General features: G+C 40.2%; 1 protein-coding gene across 1 annotated transcript in view; it reads right to left on the bottom strand.

The window, feature by feature from the left end:
* Positions 1-623: 623 nt before the first annotated feature.
* RSPH10B (radial spoke head 10 homolog B) overlaps positions 624-19580 on the bottom strand; it is a 31714-nt gene continuing 12757 nt past the window's right edge. Inside the window, exons 8-19 of the mRNA XM_063428869.1 lie at positions 18209-18385; positions 16919-17060; positions 16177-16301; positions 14726-14915; positions 13018-13129; positions 12337-12416; positions 12099-12247; positions 9825-9932; positions 8256-8426; positions 5131-5227; positions 1642-1816; positions 624-1068 (exon numbers count right to left, since the gene is read on the bottom strand). Of these exons, the coding sequence (XP_063284939.1) occupies positions 852-1068; positions 1642-1816; positions 5131-5227; positions 8256-8426; positions 9825-9932; positions 12099-12247; positions 12337-12416; positions 13018-13129; positions 14726-14915; positions 16177-16301; positions 16919-17060; positions 18209-18385 (1743 nt within the window). The 3' untranslated portion in view covers positions 624-851. The remainder of the gene's footprint in view (positions 1069-1641; positions 1817-5130; positions 5228-8255; positions 8427-9824; positions 9933-12098; positions 12248-12336; positions 12417-13017; positions 13130-14725; positions 14916-16176; positions 16302-16918; positions 17061-18208; positions 18386-19580) is intronic.

The following is a 19580-nucleotide window of genomic DNA, read 5'->3' on the forward strand; positions in this document are numbered from 1 at the left end:
TGAAAGATGGGCATTTCAGGCATAATTTTAGCCTTAAGAAAAATAAATTATAGGAAAAAAAAAAACGGCTTCAAGAACAATAACGGTTACATATGTCAGGAAGAAAAGGGGGAGATGGAGGGAAAAGGCGGACTTAGAGATGCCTATCGGTATGCCCACGAGTTAAAATAATTAGCAATAAAAAAAAACTAAAAAAGGAAAGGCATAATTCAACAAGAAAGAAACATATTGCTAACCAGCAGTATTAACAGTAGCATACAGAGCCAGTACACTACAATAAAAGAGCTGTCAGTTTATTATTTAAAAAAAAAAAAAAGCTTCTTATTTGAAGGCACAGTGTCCCTAATGTACTGCCAATAGTTTTTATATACAAACAGCTGGATCAAAGTAACATAGTCCAATTCATCCACCCTCCATGAAACTCTAGGAAGACTGCCCCAACCCCTGGCACTGAGGGCAGGTTGCACCTCCCAGACTCTGGGCCGCCGTAACCAAAATCTAGAGGTGGGTTATACCGTTTTGGCTCTACTGCCAAACTCAGGATATCAAGACCACATACTGTTGACACATAATCTGATCTACATTTGTTTCAGCAGATTTGGGTGTATGATTCCAAATGTGCTGCAGGAGAATGTGGCATTTGGAATTTAATCCATGTTTACCCTATAACTTATTAAAATAAAAACCTGGTTAACACAATCCAGATTTTTTTATTCTATATGATAAATTTTAAGAATGTGTATTTATTTTCTAAACGTTCAGTGCCAATGGGTCAATTAAATGCTAACAGGGAGAGCAATGCATTAAGTTGTACATCATCCCAATACTTGAAAGACGAGCGGTTTATATATCTATTTCTTCCGCTTTTTCATTGTCCCAGGAGTGGGTTTTGTGCTTGATGTTTGGGGAGCAGATGGATGTTCTTCTTTAGGGGTTACGGGACGCTGAGACGTTTTGTCATCCTCTGTCACTTCTTGAGTGACCTGCACCTTTTCCATGCTAGCAGTTGCTTTCTCTACTTCCATCTGTGCACTTCTAATGGCTTCCTCTTCCTCTTGCTTTTGTCGTCTAAACAAAAGATAATGTGAAAGTCAGACACAACTGCGAAGGAGCCATTATTTGTGTTTGCACTTCAGTCCAGTTCAGTACCATGTGCATCATGATATCTTATCCAGGTGTTGTGTCACATTGGGCATCCAATAGAAGTATGGAGGATGCCCCAGATATGATCACAAGCCCACCCACCATCCATAGGTCTGCCCTCTTTCCCATTCACAGAGCAATCAGAGTTAGGGATGGGAGATGAGTAAAAGCAACAACAGTGTAGAAATCATGTCCCCCTCTAGGAGGGGTCCCCTCTAAGGCAATCCCTCCTTTTAATCCTAAATTTTCTCTTTTTTTGCTCTAAAAATACTGCTGTACATGATGCTATGACTTAGGCTTCTGGGAGCTATAAATGTATTTTTTTTTTTACATATGTTTTAAATCACGATTTGTAGAATGCCTAAAATTGGGTCAAATCCAGCGTGCAGTGTCCCCCTAATGTGAAAATGGAAAGGGCTTTTTTACGCCAGTGAGGGCATTTGCTATCCTGAATCCCCCTTGCCATCCCTCCTTTGCAATGAACTTATACATTTATACCTTGCTTCCTCTTCAATCTGCCTAATCCGAGCCAGTTCTGCCTGCTGCTCTCTGATTTTAGGGATTTCTTGCTGTACTTGCTCTGCGTACTCGTGTGCAGGAAAGAAAATTGTCATGAAAAATTGACTGATTTGGTAAAACCATTTATTGGTTGCAGTTTCCGATTGTAGATTTTCTGTAGGGATAAAAAGTTATGATAAAGCAAAGGTCTAAACGTCATTTGGGTTTAAGCAGTTGTTTTGCAGATCTTCATCAAATATACATGCAACGTGAAAATTCCAGAGAAAACCTATACTTTTACATATTCATGGATAATTGTGAACAACATATGTTAAAATTAAATTAAGCGTGGTGTAATGCAGATGATATCATCACACCAATTATTGCACCACTTACATAATATCTGCATATGGAGACTGTGACACAAGAAGATAACCTATTTAGCTATCAATTTTGACCACACACTGAATTTCTTTATTAATTCTTCAACTTACTTTTATTCACATCCCAAACATTCTTCACATCCTTTACTGTTTTTACCTTCCACTAGAAGGGTATTATACTACTACCTTTTATTTATAGCATTTGCATTCTCCAACAGTCTTTCATTGGTTTAGTTTGTTAATTAAATAATAATATGATCTAAGCTCCATGAAAGATATGTTCTGCATAAATTCTGGACCTTCCTAAAATCAACAGTCTGCCAGTTCCCCCTAAATGGTTTATTGACCATTGCACTATATGAGATCAAATGCCCCCTTCCCTCCTCCCCCCCCCCCCCCCCCCAACCATTTACAGGGATTTTGTTGGGGCTGCTTGAGTACCGCTGTACCAGGGGGATGGGTACTCCTCATTGTCCTTTCATGGTATGATTGTACGTATGCACAACTGCTAATGTACTGACTAGTTTGCATATTCTCAGTATGCTCTCCATGTTTCTCAATGCTCAAAATCGAATGTATGCCTGGTTTGCATTTTGTTGAAAGTCTCAATAAAAAATATACACTTAAAGGAACACTATAGAGTCAGGAATACAAACATGTATTCTGATCCTATAGTGTTAAAAACACCATCTAGCCCCCTGCCCCCCCCCCATAAATATGGTAAAATCTTACTTGTAATTAAGTCTGCGGCTGCTGCCTCTGCCCCTGATCTGCCTGCTTGGCTGACATCATCAGAAGTGATTCTCTGAACCAATCACAATGCTTTCTCGTAGGATTGGCTGAGACTGTCAAGGAGGCAGATATGGGGCAGAGCCAGCACCAGTCAAACACAGCCCTGGCCAATCAGCATCTCCTCACATAGATTAATTGAATCAATGCATCTCTATCAGGAAAGTTCAGTGTCTCCACTCAGACAATGGAGACACTGAATGTCAGTCACACTGTGCAGCACTGCCCCAGGAAGCACCTCTAGTAGCCAGGGCCGTCTTTAATATTGATTGGACCCTGGGCAAAGCATTTGCTTGGGAGCCCTGGTACCCTCTCCCCAGGTGTGCAATCACGTCCTCCATCCCAACGCAGTGGCAGACCTAGTAGAGAGGTGCAAGATTTTTTTTGAGCCTCCCAATCGCACGGGTGATTAAAAGGTAGTTCCCCCATCTGTCGTGCAACTCCAGCATTGCATTGACAGCTGGGGCTCTACCATTTACCCATGTTTGAAGGTTTGTATTTAGCACTAAGCTGTTTTTATGTGTTTGAATGTAAACAGGTTTTTTGTATGGAATATGCTTGTATGTGGTGTTGGCGTACTTGCATGCATGTATTTATGTGTAGTGTTGGTTTTTGAATGTAGGGGTGTGTTTACATATAATTTTGGTGTGTAACACAGACGTGTGTTTGTACGTAGTGTTAGTGTGTGAATGCTGAGATGTATGCACATATACACACACACACATAGATATATATACACACACACACACACTGAAACACATGCAGACACACAGATATACACACTGGCACACATGTAGATATACAGACACATATACACACATGCAGATACACAGACACACACAGATACACCGAAACACACAAAGACAGCATACAGATACACACTGATACACATACAGACACACAGATATACAAACACATATAGACAGACAAACTGACACATACATACTGACATATGGACACAGACACATACACTGACAGACATGCTGACAGACACATACTGAGACATACTGACATACATTCACAGACACACACACACAGACCTACTGACAGACACACAGACATACTGGCACACAAGCACAGACAGACATAGTGGCACACACACACAGACATACTTATACCCAGGCAGACATACTGGCACACTGACACACAGACAAACTGACACACACACCTACTGACAGACAGACACACACACACACCTACTGACAGACATAAACACACACATACTGACATACACATGGGCAAACTGTAAAGCCCCCCTCCAGTTTCCTACCTTCCCTGGGGTTCAGTGTGCTGCCTTGGGTGGTTGGGAGTTGGGGACTGGCTCTCTTTGCGCAGTCCCCCTCCTCGCTGCCTCCTGGCTCAGCCTCCCTCCCGCGCGGCTCATCATCTCTGAGGGAGGAAGTGACTCGCGGACGTCACTTCCTCCCAGGCTGCTGTAAAGCAGGAGGCACGTCGTGCTGTTAAAGGGCCACAGCATCTTACCGGGCCCCTGCTGAAAAGTGCTCACCGGGTGGCCCTAAGTGTATTGGCCACCCGGTGAGCCCCCTTAGAGTATGGGCCCCGGTGCAGCCGCAATACAAGCACCGCGGGCCCATGGGTGGGGAAGGAAATTTTTCTTATGCAGGCTATGGGCGGCGGGGCCACGGGGCAGCTGTTTTGGTCCCCCCAGGAGTAAATGGGCCAGGGGCAGCTGCTCCGTTTGCCCCGCGTTAAAGACGGCCCTGCTAGTAGCCATCTGAGGAGTGGCCAGTGGAGTTATCCAGAGGCTGCAATGTAAACACTACATTTTCTCTGAAAAGACAGTGTTTAATGCAAAAAGCCTGCAGGGAATGATTCTACTCACCAGAACAAATATATTTATCTTTAGTTGTTCTGGTGACTGTAGTGTCCCTTTAAAAAAAACAAACAACAAAAGTCAAACTTTCTGTAAACTGAATAGTGAAGTTATACTGATATCTAATGCCCACAAATAGTATTGCAGGACCATTGATTTTTTATTTTTTACCTGCAATCACTTTCAATGTACTTTATATAGCTCATTCAATAAGGAAAAACGAATGATTATGGTTATGGTAGATAAACCCTGGAAGTATTGATTTTATAGTTTATCCCTTTTGTTTTTACATAATCGCGTGATTAGTTTATATGTGTTTTGTGTTTTGTGTAGAGACCTGGACTGCTCTACTCAACAGGCCTCTCCGGGAATCAAAAGAAAACAACAAAAAAGTTAAAAACACCCAAGTTCGAATGGAGTTTTTCTTGAATGGCCTTTAAAAAAAAAAATGTGGACAATTTAATGTGACTGAGAAATACTCACTTGTAGAATATGTTGGTGTAGATGGCGTCTGTTTTCTTCCTGTTGCCAACATATCTTTATTTGGAGCTTGGTCCTCCGGAACACAAGGAGACTTAACCTGAAAATTACAAACGCAAAATAAAACAGATTAGTGATATCCTAACTGGATAACAGAGAATTCTTGCTCAGTAAATCCCAAGTTTTATAGAGCCAAAATAGAACAGCAAGTTGATACCTGATCTGGACTAAGCACTGTCAGCTTGCCAAAATTAAAAAAAAATTTTTTTTTGCTGTGCAGAGAATAATTACAACAGGCTTGGGGTACCCCAACGGCATTCCCCTCGCTGGATATCATCGCTTGGTACATTGGGGTAATCAAGAATATATGCACATTTTAAAGTTATTTAGGAAAACGTGAATCAAGCTTATACATAACATGAGATAGTTCAGTTGCGAGTTAGCTTAGCGTGGTTGGGTAGATTGGGTGTCCTAACAGCATAAGGTTGTGTTTCTCTTTTTAAAACAAGGTAATAGTCAGGGGTGCTATAACTCTGCAAATGATAAGACCTAGGCTATACTGGCTGACCTCATGAGTTAAAGTTTTAGAGATAGTACTAACTAGTGTTTTGCATGCTAGACATATTAGCTAGGAAACAGGCATAACAGCTGACTGGGTGCTATATATGGTTTACAAACATGTGGTTGCTTATTAGGACTAGTAAGAGTATAACTTTTAAGCTGGGTCTAGTTAGGACATAGTAAAGATATTAGAGAGACTAAGTAGGCTGTCACCCTGGTTGATCGGATTTTCCCAAGCCGCCTCAGCTGGAGGGAGTCGGCATCCTGGTGGACATCTAACCTTTCTGATAGGGAGTGTCCCGTTTTTATGCGATACCTGCTCTGCCGTATCTGTGTGGCAAGGGGCAATCGTCCATCAGAGCAGGTATTCTGCAGTCTTCACTGGATTTCCCCCGCTGCCGTTTTTGTTTGCTGAGCTTGCCACTTGCGGTCTTCCGCAGGCTGGTGTCCACCATGGTCTGGAGCCGGGTGTTTCCCGCGGGAGTTTGCCACTTTACTGGTCGTCTTGCTGCTGGCTGGGAGGTATGTGAGTGCAGGGCCGTCTCCTTGTAGAGATGTTCCGCATGGTGTTTGGCGTGATCGCCCCAGGCGGGAATGGTCGCTTCTCGGTATTCCGTCTCCTCAATGCAGCCGTTGTTTTCTGCTTACTTGTGTCGCCTGAGTAGCTCAGCACAGGCTTGAATGGCTGTGAGATTAAGCACGATTTTTGCCGCCTCTTTGAGTGGTAGGATCGGGAGGTAAGAGCCTCGTTTGCGGTGTCTGGGTCTCAGGGTGAGGACCGGGATCACCCCCCGGTCCATAGGGGGACGGGACAGAGCCGGATCCGCGCCAGATTGTACCCCTGGCTGGGGTCTGTTGTGCAGGATAGTGGGGCAGCGGCCGTCCACCCCACTCTCCACCGGAGAAGGCCCCGGTTGGGGCAACTTAGATTTCTCCCCCAGGGGACTGAAGCTCGACGAGTCAGCCTCTCCCCAGGTCCAGCAGTTCCTCAGCTCTAGGCTACTTCGCTGTCGGTCCAGTCTTAGGTGGTAAAACATGGTTTTAGAGAGTTTTCTCAAGTGAGTTGCAGGAGCTGCTTTAGCTTGCAGCCATCCAGCCATCCAGCTCGGCGGTCCGGCCCCGCCCCCCCCCGCTTGCAAAAATGTATCATTCTCCTATTGCAATGGTTATTGTTTACATGTTATTTTTAGTAAGTCAGTTCTAAATGGAACTGAAGAATCATATTTGTTAGGCAACGTCTACTACAATAAACTGTAACCTGGCACGATTTCCTCTCTGATAAGAAAGGGATGGGTTTAATAAAGTTTATTCTGAACATGTTTCATTGTACTATAAGGATAGGTCACCAACTGATTCCATAGGTCAGTATTGGAGTTCAGAATAGTTAAGATACAAACCAAAGTCAATAACCAGAAACACCAAATACAAATCAAAATGCACTCTAGGGCTATTAAAGATCACAACAGGGCACTGGTCTCATTTTGGAGTCAGTACATCATCAGAGCGACACCAAAACATCATAGAATGACGAAGTCAAAATGACGCCATGCCTGTGTAACTTTGGTATTAACAGCAAATAAAGAGTGAAGCAGTCTGCGTCAGTTTTGACACTAGGAGAACGCACAGGGTCCTTTTTGCGACACTGGACCGTTATAGAATGTCTCACTCCAAAATTGGTGCTAACTGGGGCTGAGGCAGAGTATAGGTTCAAATTGGACACCTAATTTTGAAAATGCCTGTGACCTGTTTCCAAGTGACAATGATGAAGGATCACTCATGTTGAATGTTGATGAATTAATATAGTGGAAGGCACTCAAAAACCAAGCAAACAAAATCTACAATACAGACAGGTGCATACCCTGTTTCTCTCCAGACCTAAATAAGTACATAAATCATAATAGACTACACAGGAACACACTATATAAAAGATCAATCCAACTTTTTTAGACAGTCCAAAATAAAAATTTATATAATCCAAAAACAGAATATATAAATACAAGGTAATAAATGTAGGAAAAGAAAATGCAATAAATAGATAATCACAATATCTATCAATATAGCAAACTCCAACAACAAATTCTATACAAATAATATAAAATAAACAAACAGGATTACATACCAGAAGCAATAAGCTCTAGATGGTACAATCACCCCCAACGTTTCGCAAAAAATGCGTTTATCAAGAGAGGATCATTTTGGCCGAAACGTTGGGTGGTATTGTTGTTTGGTATCAGAATCCTCTCAGAACATTGTACCATTGTGAGCATATTGCTTCTGGTGTGCAATTTTCCAATACACTATTGATTGTTGTGCTGGAGGTTGCTATTTGATAGGTATTGTAATTACCTCTTCATTTAATATGTTTTTTTTGTTTATTACCTGGTGTCTATATATTCTGTTTTTGGATTATATATATGTTTCATTTTGTATGATATAATAAAGTTTATTGACCTTTTATATAGTGTGCTCCTGTCTGGTATGTTTTGTAAAATGTTGATGCATTGTCAAAGTCAGAAAAAAAAGTAGAAAATAAAAAATCTTCTTAATAAACACAAAACATGTCATACCAGTGGTAGATTGTCTGGTTGCTTCTCAGAAACATCACTGGGGACATCAAACATGGTTTTCTGGCTTTCTTCATCTTTATATGTTTCCTTGTTCGGCAAGTCTGCTGGTTCATCGGTAACAATTAGCATGGCACAGCCAAGGAGTGCCTCAAAGAACTCAAGGATTGTAAGCTGCAGAGGGGGGAAATTATAGGTCCTATTTAATTCAAAAATGGTACGATACATAAGTAGTCAAACTGTTTAGAACTGGTTTTAGTTTGGTTGCTTACCTGGGATTTTCCGGGTGCCACTTTGTGCATCAATTACTGTCACATCCCCATCCAAAATGATTTTTTCAAAAAAGATAAACACTTACTTACTTTGACTTTGTTGACATTTAACTGAAATCTCAACACAGTCAAAAGATATACTGAGGCAAAGTAGGGACTACTTTATCTTATTATTTTTCCTACAGTTGACAAAGCTTGACAAAAAACTCGCCATGCCTTGTCAAGCCTTTAGCCGTCACCAGTGCAATAGATTTTGCAAGATCCTCTATAGACCTCAATGTTTGCTCTTGGCAAATGAAGAGCCACCAGCTGAAGAGAACCAGCATGAAGAAGATAGTGGCGGTCAAGAGGGAGTGGTTCAGGTAAGTATAACTCACCTCTCCCTGTACTACTTTGCCACCACACTGCCAGCAGAGCAATCATTGTTGGGGGGTCTTTGCAAATAATGCAAAAACTCCAGACCGTGACAGAGCTGCTTTAAGCTGGCGATGCAACAGTGCTGACGCTCTTGGCCAATGGCTAGACCTGCACTGTAGGACTTAGCTCAGAAGAGCTAACAGATGCTCCTAAGCAGAAGTAGGTCATGCTGATGCTATCAACTAATTAATGCTATCCAAATTTGAAAGAATTAACATTGCTAACAAGGAACTCTAACTTTCGCATTAGCAATGCGATGAGCAAAAGCCTGTACAAAGGGTGCGTGGGGTAACCTCAGTTTGTTTCAAACTATTCAGGATATGTCTGGTATTCCAATCAATTGTACCAGTTATAGGTGAAATTGTACAAAGAGGGAAACGTAGGCTCCCAGGTTACTCAGAGGATGTTTTTTGTTAGGCTAATTGACCACCAATTTCTGGTTTGTTGTAATATTTTACACAGCTTTTTCTACACACACACACTGTATTCACTATAGATTTCAGTAAAGTTACCATGTCACATGACTTTAATTTTACCCCATTTGTACTCCTCTTACCCCACTTGTATAGATACATCTTCTTAATGCATTAATTCCCGATATGTGTTTATTAGGAAGATTAATTACAAAAAGGGTAATTCAAAGTGAATTTCACATTTTAGACCCAAGTAGCATAGCTGACTTAGAGAATTTTTCTAATTCAGCTATTTTGGGCCTACATTTAAAATTCATTTTGAAATTACTTTGAATTCCTGACAATTCTCACTTTAGTAAATAACTCTGATAGTGCTAAACTTAGCCACGGTAGGGTTATGTTACAAACATGTCCTACATTTTATAATACCTCTAACTGCAACTATCTAATCATGTGTGGAAGATACCTACCTCCAGTTCAAGATTGATTTCATTAGAACTGCGTACATTGGGATCATCAGAACCTAGAATGTGCACTAGTTGAGTTACAGTAAGTACCTTGCCAGTAATTTTAAAATCCTGCAAAAGAATAAACAATTAGTTATCCCAATAGGGTTAAAAAAAAAAAATCTAAAATATTTACTGTATTCTAAACAACTGATGGCTAACCTTGGCACCACAGATGTCTGTAAACTATATTTCCCATAATAATCAGCTAGGTTTTACGGCTGATTGTGTAGTTCACCAGCATGTGCAATGTGAAGCTTGTTGTCATTTGCCTAAGCCTTACGGGTTAATTAATGAAATAATAGACTCCCACTACTCTTGACCATAGTACCCGTGAGCCCCAATACATGCAATAAAAAACAAAGAATAAAGTTACTTGCACATTATCCCAAATCTCTATGCACATTTATATAACTGGAGGCTTTTTAGTATCATTACAATGGCCATTAAAGTGTCAACCCACCTGCCACGTCAAGGCAAAACCTACACTAACAATTCACCTTGCTGTCTACAGCTACAAGGCAAAATCTCTAATGAGACAGAGAGGGGTATTTTTCTAAACCTAGGGAACCCCTTAGGAACTCTTAATAGGGAACACATGGGGTGGGCGACAGCATTGTAACATCACTGTGTAATAAAAAAGTTAATACAAACATACAAAATAAAGCTCTGCACTCAAACTCCCAGCACTCGCGGCTGGTGAGCTTACACTTAAATGGCCATTGGAGTGATACTAAAGAAACTCCAGTTATTTGTGCATAGGAACCAAGTGACCGCTTCTGAAACTAGGGAAAAACCTCAGCGCTTCTGCCCCCAGTTGCAGTGACTTGACTGGGGTCCTGGAACCTCTTTGTCCTGGAGCAGGCTAGGGGACTTGCTCTATCCACTCCCTGGGACTGGACGACACACAGTCCTGGGAGCTGGAGTCTCTACAAGGTCTTTCCTTGCTAAATCCTCCAAGTTGAAACAAGCTGGAACAGTGATTAGCCCTTTCCCCTCCCAGTAACCAGACAACACATAGTTCTGGGAGTATCAGCTGGAATGCTTTAATCTGGCCAGATGTCCTGCTTTTATACAGAGTCACAGTAAACACGCCCAGGGCACTCCCATAAACACACCCACAAAATGTCCCCAAAGTGCAGTGTCACCATGACTCAGCTATAAAACATTAAAAACACACCAAAATACATGTTTCCCACATAGGAACCCCAACAGTCTATATATCCCCGGATAGCTTGGATCTGAGGGCCCAACATATCCAAAAAACGCTCATATCCCACGAACACAGCCGAAAAGCCACCGGGATAAAGTTCAGACCGGCTGCACATATGGTCCTATGACCAAAACAGTTCCACGGCGTTTGGTGCTTTTGGCGGTCAACTTCGGGAGTTCCATGCGCAAAAAATACCGAACGTAGTCTATTTGAACCGTTGAGCTTGTTCCCCTCATCCAGACGAACAATTCCACAGCACAGTGTTCTTCTGGGATCTACAGAACCGAATGCAGGCGATGATGGAAGTCCAGCGGTGTTCGGGAGTTTCAGTGTCCGATTTTAGTTTCATGAACTTGATGACCAAACAACGCGGGCCTGCGTTCTTGCGAACAAGATGACCGCCACCTTGTGCTTGTTCATACGAATTGCGGTTGTTCGTTTCCGAACTGTATAGGGAAATCACATGAACCAAGCCATTTAAACAGTCTTTTACAGGTTTCTGTGCAGGGCCCAAAGTCCGTTGGCAGGAGGCTCCTCCAGGAGCTTGTGGCAAACTCACGTGAGAAGGGGAATTTGTCACACAGGTTATTGTCATCTCAAAGCTCATCCACTTATTGTGGGCAAAAATAGGGAGATTCATAGCACAGCAATCCTTGGTGATCCTTGGTGATCTAATGGGGAGCAGGGGAGTAAAGCGCTTCAAAGAGCTATCCTGCCCCCTTTCGTGCCTTGATGGGATAGACAAAGGATGCTTGTGAGAACACTATATTCATGTTTACTCTGTGAATAATACAGCATATGTATGGTGGGATCCGGGAATATCTATGTGTGGGGCAAATGGATTTCCTACTCTACCTCTACTCCAGGATCATTTGGCATCGAGCATCACAGTAATCTAATTTCAGACATGTAGTTGATGTTTGATGATTTGACCCCATATACACTAGAAGCAGACTTCAACTTCACGGTGTTGGATTCCCCTTAAAAAGGTTTACATCTACTACAAGAAACTGTAAAATATTTACATTCATTAGCCAGATGAACTGCCGCATTTTCATGGTTGGTTCATGAGGAGCAGCAGCGTTTGGTTGGCAGTAGATCCGGTAGATGTCCCAGCACCTCTCAAAATAACACATTGCATGTGGAGTTTTTTGGGGTACACTAAATAGGAACCCTGAAAAAAAGAAACAAGTTGATCAATGTTTTTGATCAGAAGACAGGATTTGATGGCACTTTTGCACAGTTGCTGTTTGACAGACGCACCTTTGATATTTCTTGCGTGGGGCAATATATTTTCGTTCATTACTCTGGAAAAACAATCAACGATGGAAGTACACTTCTGTCTGCAATATAAAATATATCCCATTTTTATAACTCTGTAGAATTTGTTGGTGTTTTAAATATATGGGTTATTCATTAAAATGTGAACTGTTGGTAATAGTGAATTTTATAATTATGTGCCAAAATACCTAACTAAAAATATATTGGACTTCTGGAATATATAATTCAGATATTTTGGCCTTATATATAAAATTTACTTTTAGTTCCCTCAATTCATCCCAAAGATAATAAAATCTCCTTAGAAAGGGGGGCATCAGGAAACTCCTGGCACTATAGCCGCTACAGTGAGCTACAGTGGATATGGTGCTTGGGGATGTTCCAAATAGATATAATAATAATAACGATAAATACTACAGTCTTCTCTCAGAAGACATTCCACTTCAAATTCACGTACATACTCGAAGTGTGCCTAATTAGCCACAAGTATTAAACTCACATTTCATTTCTAATTAACATAAGTGTTTCAAATAACACTCCAAGCACCATAACCACTGCAACTCACTACATAACTATAACAGTCTCATAATGCCTTTACACTTGACAATAAGCTTTTACAAAATGACACGAGTCTTGGTTATACAGAGAAACAAGTTTTGAACTTACGGTATTTCTTTGTTACCAATACGATAAGCCAAATATATAATGTTATTCAAAAATGTCCGAAGCACCATTGTTGTGTGTGGTGAATGCATCTTCTCAATTTCTACATTGTCTGCTGAAACAACAAAAACATATCATTACTGTTTGTTACTTTACAAACAGCCCATGGGAATTATAGAAGTGATTCTTTACACTTGGGTTGGGACTCAGATTTGGGTCGCCCTGCAATTTCAATTTATCCCTCTTTTTGGGACAGACAAATCATATTCACCAGGTCCCAGACACACAGACCAGTTAGTGACTATGAGTCTAGTCTAGCTCTCTCAAGTAAAAGACAATAATATTCAAAATATTCCTTCTTCAGAGTGTTTTTGGAGTATCACGTTTATTTATGTATGTTTCTATTTTACACGTATAGCTTGGAGGAAAGACGAGACAGGGGGGATATGATAGAAACATTTAAATACATAAAGGGAATCAACACAGTAAAGGAGGAGACTATATTTAAAAGAAGAAAAACTACCACAACAAGAGGACATAGTCTTAAATTAGAGAAGCAAAGGTTTAAAAATAATATCAAGAAGTGTTACTTTACTGAGAGGGTAGTGGATGCATGGAATAGCCTTCCAGCTGAAGTGGTAGAGGATAACACAGTAAAGGAGTTTAAGCATGCGTGGGATAGGCATAAGGCTATCCTAACTATAAGATAAGGCCAGAGACTAATGAAAGTATTTAGAAAATTTGGCAGACTAGATGGGCCGAATGGTTCTTATCTGCCGTCACATTCTGTGTTCTCCATTTTTCTCGTCATTGATTGCACTAGTAATGAAAAGTGGAGATGCACTTTGGGTGGTCCTATTTAAGATCGTACTAGGATCGAGTTTTGTTTGCTGTATTTCTGATGTGAGTGAGAAAAGCAGAATATCTTTCCCAATGAATGATTTTATACTTGGGCTACAATTTAATATTTTTGGATAAGCTTTTCAAATTATTTAACATTTTATGATAATTTTTTTAAATGATTTTTATACAATATTAAAATAAAAAAATCAATATATAATTTTTTTTAAATAAAAATATTTTTTCAAACTAATCAACCATTTTAAACATTTATCAAAAAATAAAAAATCATTTAAAAAGCTTACGCAAAAATCTTAAATACCACAATGCACTCGCCTCTGCTACAACCCGCATCCTACCCCCCATGCTACTGGTTGGCCCTGGTTCACTGCCAGTGGATTAGCATTAGGACATATTAACAACAATTACTCCAATCCTATCATCTGGCAAAGTGCAAGATGTGTTTACTAGATGAATAATCACAGCAACTACAACGAATGCACTGTAGTTGCTTTACTGGAAAGATTGAGAATTGCCTGTAGAATGGGTTCTCCCGCTCCGCCTCACAATGCTTTCCTACAGTCGGCATACCATTTTTGAGAACTGATTGAAAATGTAGGGATCATATATTTTTTACATTTGATAAAATATAATAAAAATCTTTTTACTAACAACTCTTCAAGCATGATGTATTCGTGATATTCTTCCCCATTACCATTTACAGTAAAGTTGGGTGTGAAATTACTATTTAGATTTTGATAACCAGGAATTTGAAACTACGGGACAAATTAAAGATTTTTTTTTCATTTTTGTTTCTATTAAAAGATAACAAATCGGTTTAGAATAAATCAGGCAATTGTTTCCTACTAACCATCTAAGAAACGATTCATTTCTATTAGTGTTAAATTATAGTGATGAAACCGGCAGTCCTTGAGAAATCTCCAAAATTGCATTCTTGTCATTACAAAGGCATTGTCAAAGGAATTCGCACTTCCCAAGCTACTGTATAGCTTGTATATCTTGCGCAGTTCAGTCAGATTCCGCAGAACAGCATATTCAACCTAAGACATTGCAAGTGAACACAATTAAAGCTGCTATCTAATACAAGTTATTGTCCATTGCATATGTTATGGTGTAAGGATTACAGTGTAAATATGTGCTAACCCTCAAACCCCTGAAGGTTCTTGTCATTTAAATAAAAATCATGGAACAAATAGATGTTGGGACATAGCTACCCAAGGATGTTGTTTATATTCTGTAAGATTAACAGAGTCTAGCAAACAACATATGTTGTATAAAAATTACTTTATAAACATATATAGAATTTAGTACTTTCTGCACTTCTCTGCCAACATATTATAGCTTAAAGGGACACTATAGTCAACAGAAACAGCTTAATGTATTTGTTCTGATCTCTATATTCTGTCCTTGAAGGCATTTTGCAATAAACACTGTATTTTCAGAGAAAATTTAGCATTTACATTAAAACCTAGGGACACCTCCAGTGGCCATTCCACAGATGGCCACTAGAAGTGCTTCCTGGGTCAGTGCTGCACAGTGTGCAGCACTGCCGTTCAACGTCTCTACACTCTGCATGGAGAGGCTGAACTTTACACATAGAGATGCATTGACTCAATGCATTTCTATAAGCATATATTGATTGACCAGGCCAATGTTTGGCTCCACCCCCTTGATGATCTCAGCCAATCCAATACTTTCCCTATGGGAATTCTTGATGATGTCAGCCAAGGAGACAGATCTTGGGTGGGGGTCAGTGCCTGTGGACATACGTGGCGTGGAAATAAGGAAAGTTTTCTTACCTTTTAAGGGAGGCAAGCCACCTAAATATTGTTTTTTAACACTATACGAATATATGATTGTGTTCTGACCCTATAGTGTTCCTTTAAATGGTGATCTTTTTGACCATATGGCGCTGCATGCTCCAATTCTTGTTCCAATTCCTCTCTATAAGAAGTATTGAATTGAAAAAGGATCACCACTTGTGGCAATCTTAGAAGAGGAACAGAGGCATCAAGACCGAGACGACACCAGGATCCACCCGGGGGGGGAGGGGAGGGGGGGGCGAGGGGAGGGGGGGGAGGGGGGGGGATGGATAATGTAAACAGATAAAAGTACATTAAAGTTAAAAAATACATATTTATTTTTAGCCTACATATTTATTTTTAACCTTAGAATGTTAAAGATGTGCAGAAATAGGAAAGCATTTTTTATGCAGGTTTTGTGTAGAAAATCCAGAACACTACACAAAAATAAAAATCCCTCTTTATATTCTTAATTGAATAAAATCTTATGTATAGGAACCTGCTTTAGTTCTTCCAGCTGTTCACTTTCGGGAAACTTGTCCAGTAGGGAAGAAATGTCGAGTTCAATGTAGGATCCTGCTAAGCTTGGAATACCAGAATTAAATCTAGAGACGCTGAGTTTTTCTGCCAATGTAAACATAAAAAGAAACCAGAAAAAAGTTTAACACATGACGTAAAATAAAATGCAAGGTAACAGCAAGTATATAAAAAGGGCACTCTAGGCATCATAGCAACTACAGCTCACTGTAGTTTATGAGCGCCATGCCCCATTTTATTTGTCAAAACACTTTGGAGCAGTTTCATAAAATAACGAGGTTCCAGAAGGTATCCAGAGATGCCTCCTCTTTAGCCACAGTAATAATACAGAACCTACACTTCCACATCAAGACGTACAATTCCATCTAGCCTGAATGACAAAGAAAGAAAGAAAGGTCTAGCACACATTAGAATAAGAAAAAGCATTCCAAATTTATTGAGGTCCCCACTGCAAGCTGAACCTACATAAATCTTTTTACCTATTGAGTAGTGTTGAACATTTTTGGGTTTGCATTCTACATTTACTGGTTGTCATTCAAACTGGATGTAGTTGACTAGTTGTGCTCCAAAGCGCACAAGTGACATAGATATTTAGCACTATAACCACTACAGCGAAGTGGTATGATTTGTTACTTAGTGTGCTTCTTAAAATATGCAGTGCCAGGTATATGTCAAATTATGCAATACAAATCTCCTTTGCTTACCTTCACCTAATGGACTGCGGGTGCGTATACCGCTCAGATCTGGAGTATTAACTCGGTCATACTTAAAATTTGGGAACTCCGCTATCTGGTCAGCAACAAATTCACCGACATAGATTTTACCATTTTTAAAAACAAATTTCCCCTGTAAAGAAAATAGAAGAAATCAACTTTAACAAACCATTACTGGATAGTTGTGCAAAATATACCCAGCCCAGTCAGATAGCTCACATGGTTCGTGTACCAACTGTTGAGCCTTACATCCATTTATTATCAATAAAATAAATACTATTGAAATGGGAAATTATCTTTTTATCAGCCGCAGAGTTCTTTTAACTATGAGAGCTTGTGAACATTCTTCAAGGAGTTATTGTTATCACTAATGCATTCTGGACAATGCCTGTTTCATCATGTAGATGATGGTAGTGCACTCAATCCTTCATCGTGGAATTAAAGGTGCTCTAATGGATAAGTCCCAGTACCAAAAGGACCAAACTTCAAATTTGAATATAAAAAAATAATCCAGGCACTCCAGCGAATTCCAAAGCAGAGGCAATTTTTATTGGAACAAGGAACCAAAAGGCAACGTTTCGACCCTTTAGGGCCTTTGTCAAGCTAGTGAAGTAGGGGTCGAAACGTTGCCTTTTGGTTCCGGGTTCCAATAAAAATTGCCTCTGCTTTGGAATTCGCTGGAGTGCCTGGATTATTTTTTATATTCAAATTTGATGTTTGGTCCTTTTGGTATTCAAATTTTTCATATTCAAATGCTTGTTTCCTCGTCATCTCCTCTTATGGATCAATCCCTTTCAAAACGAAGGGATATTTTGAATGCCTATGCTGGGGAATTTTTTTACATCTGCCTTGACGTTGGCAGGCGGGCATTGCCTCCAATGGCCATTGGAGCAACTAAATGACCTCCATTTGTCTAAATATACATAGGGATTAAGGAGAGAGCGCAGGTAACTTTTTATTTTCTTTGGTTTTTACCATATATTGGAGCTGATGTGTATTGTAGTCATTGCTGCCGGCCCAGTGGTGATGGGAGTAAGCGCAAGACTTATCTTTCTGTATTTATTTTTTGGTGTATGTCTACCTGTGTTAGCAAACCCACTGATTTCTCGTGCCCTGAGTTTGCCCTTTCTCTAGATTACACTTACCCATTTTGGGAAGGCATCTTGCTGTGAGGCCCACCCATACCTAGGATTGGCAATATGTTCATTATACTTTTGTCTCTGTTATTTAAGCTGGTCCTACACTTTGTGAAGAATCATACCTCAATACAAATTGACTTACCATGCCATGTTTTTTGTTGTTGTTCCATTCTCCATCATACATAGCTCCATTTGCATAATAAAACACCCCGTGACCTTCGCGTTGTCCATCGACAAAGTTTCCAACGTATTCATTTCTAAGGGAGTACTGAGAACCTGCCACTCTCTTTATAAACCATGTGTGGGCCCCATGACCATTCTGTACAGTATAAGCAGGAGAAAAGTTACAGCAATGATGTCGGAAATGTTTAAAAACACACTGGGCTTTCAGGATGTTTGATGCAGCAATTTTTTGTTGATTCAGAAGTCAACTAATTAAAGGAACACTACAGGGTCGAGAACACAAATGTGTATTTCTGACCCTATGGTTTTAAAAGCGCTACTAAGGTCCCCAGCCACTCATTAGACCACTTACATAGGGTTAAACTTCACCTTATTGATAATCTCAGCCAATTACAATGCTTTCCCACAGGAAAGCACTGGATTGGCTGAGATTGACAATTTTGATTACGTCAGCCAAAGGGGGGGGGGGGGGGGGAGGGGCGGGAGCCAAAAACCACCCTGGCCAATCAGTATCCCCTCATAGAGATGCATTGTTTTAAATATGTTTATTGATGTTGCAAACATAAGAGCGTGTGCAGACATTTTACGAATCTGAAAATAACATATGGTTGCCTGCGCAGAGGCTGATAAATCAGAATAAACAAGCAATAGAGTAATAAAGATGTACATCGACTTCGCATCATTTGGTTTATCTAAGGCATTTGACAGATATAGTAACGCATTTTACAGGCTTATTAGTCCTCTTAGCAATACCCATGTCTAACTGCGCGTGATATGGCGCTTTCAGCGTGGGTAGCCATGTATGTAATCTATTAAACATGCAATTAATTGAATTAAGTGTATATAATCTTCATAACAGTTATTTTTTCAGATAAAGCCCAAATCGTGTCTGTATTGCGCCTGATAGCATTGCGCCTGACTTAAAGGCTCTTTTTACGTCTAGTAGCATGTCAACATGGGCGCGGCGTAGACACTCGGCCTAAGCCAGTTGTTACCTGTGCATAGGCACGTCTATCATGTCAATTAATGTACTGCGACCTGACTTAATATATCTAAGTATGTGTTTCGTATACTTCCCTTCTAGGGCATAGTGTATGCTTTATATTTCTCTAGTACTATACAACAGAGTATGCTGAACCATCATTTAAACATGTAATTGATCACTTTCTTTGGCCTCTAAGGGCAATGCTGCTTGTCAGGCTTAATATGCTGTAAATGAAACTGCTGTGTAGAAATACATTATGCAGCTATCTGGTGAACTAGTATGCAAAAGTAGGTTTCCTGGTTATGTAGCTTGTAGCCACGCTTTCTGGGCTTAAACATATATATGC

Source organism: Pelobates fuscus, chromosome 8 (genome assembly GCF_036172605.1).
Source record: "Pelobates fuscus isolate aPelFus1 chromosome 8, aPelFus1.pri, whole genome shotgun sequence".
Taxonomy (NCBI): domain Eukaryota; kingdom Metazoa; phylum Chordata; class Amphibia; order Anura; family Pelobatidae; genus Pelobates; species Pelobates fuscus.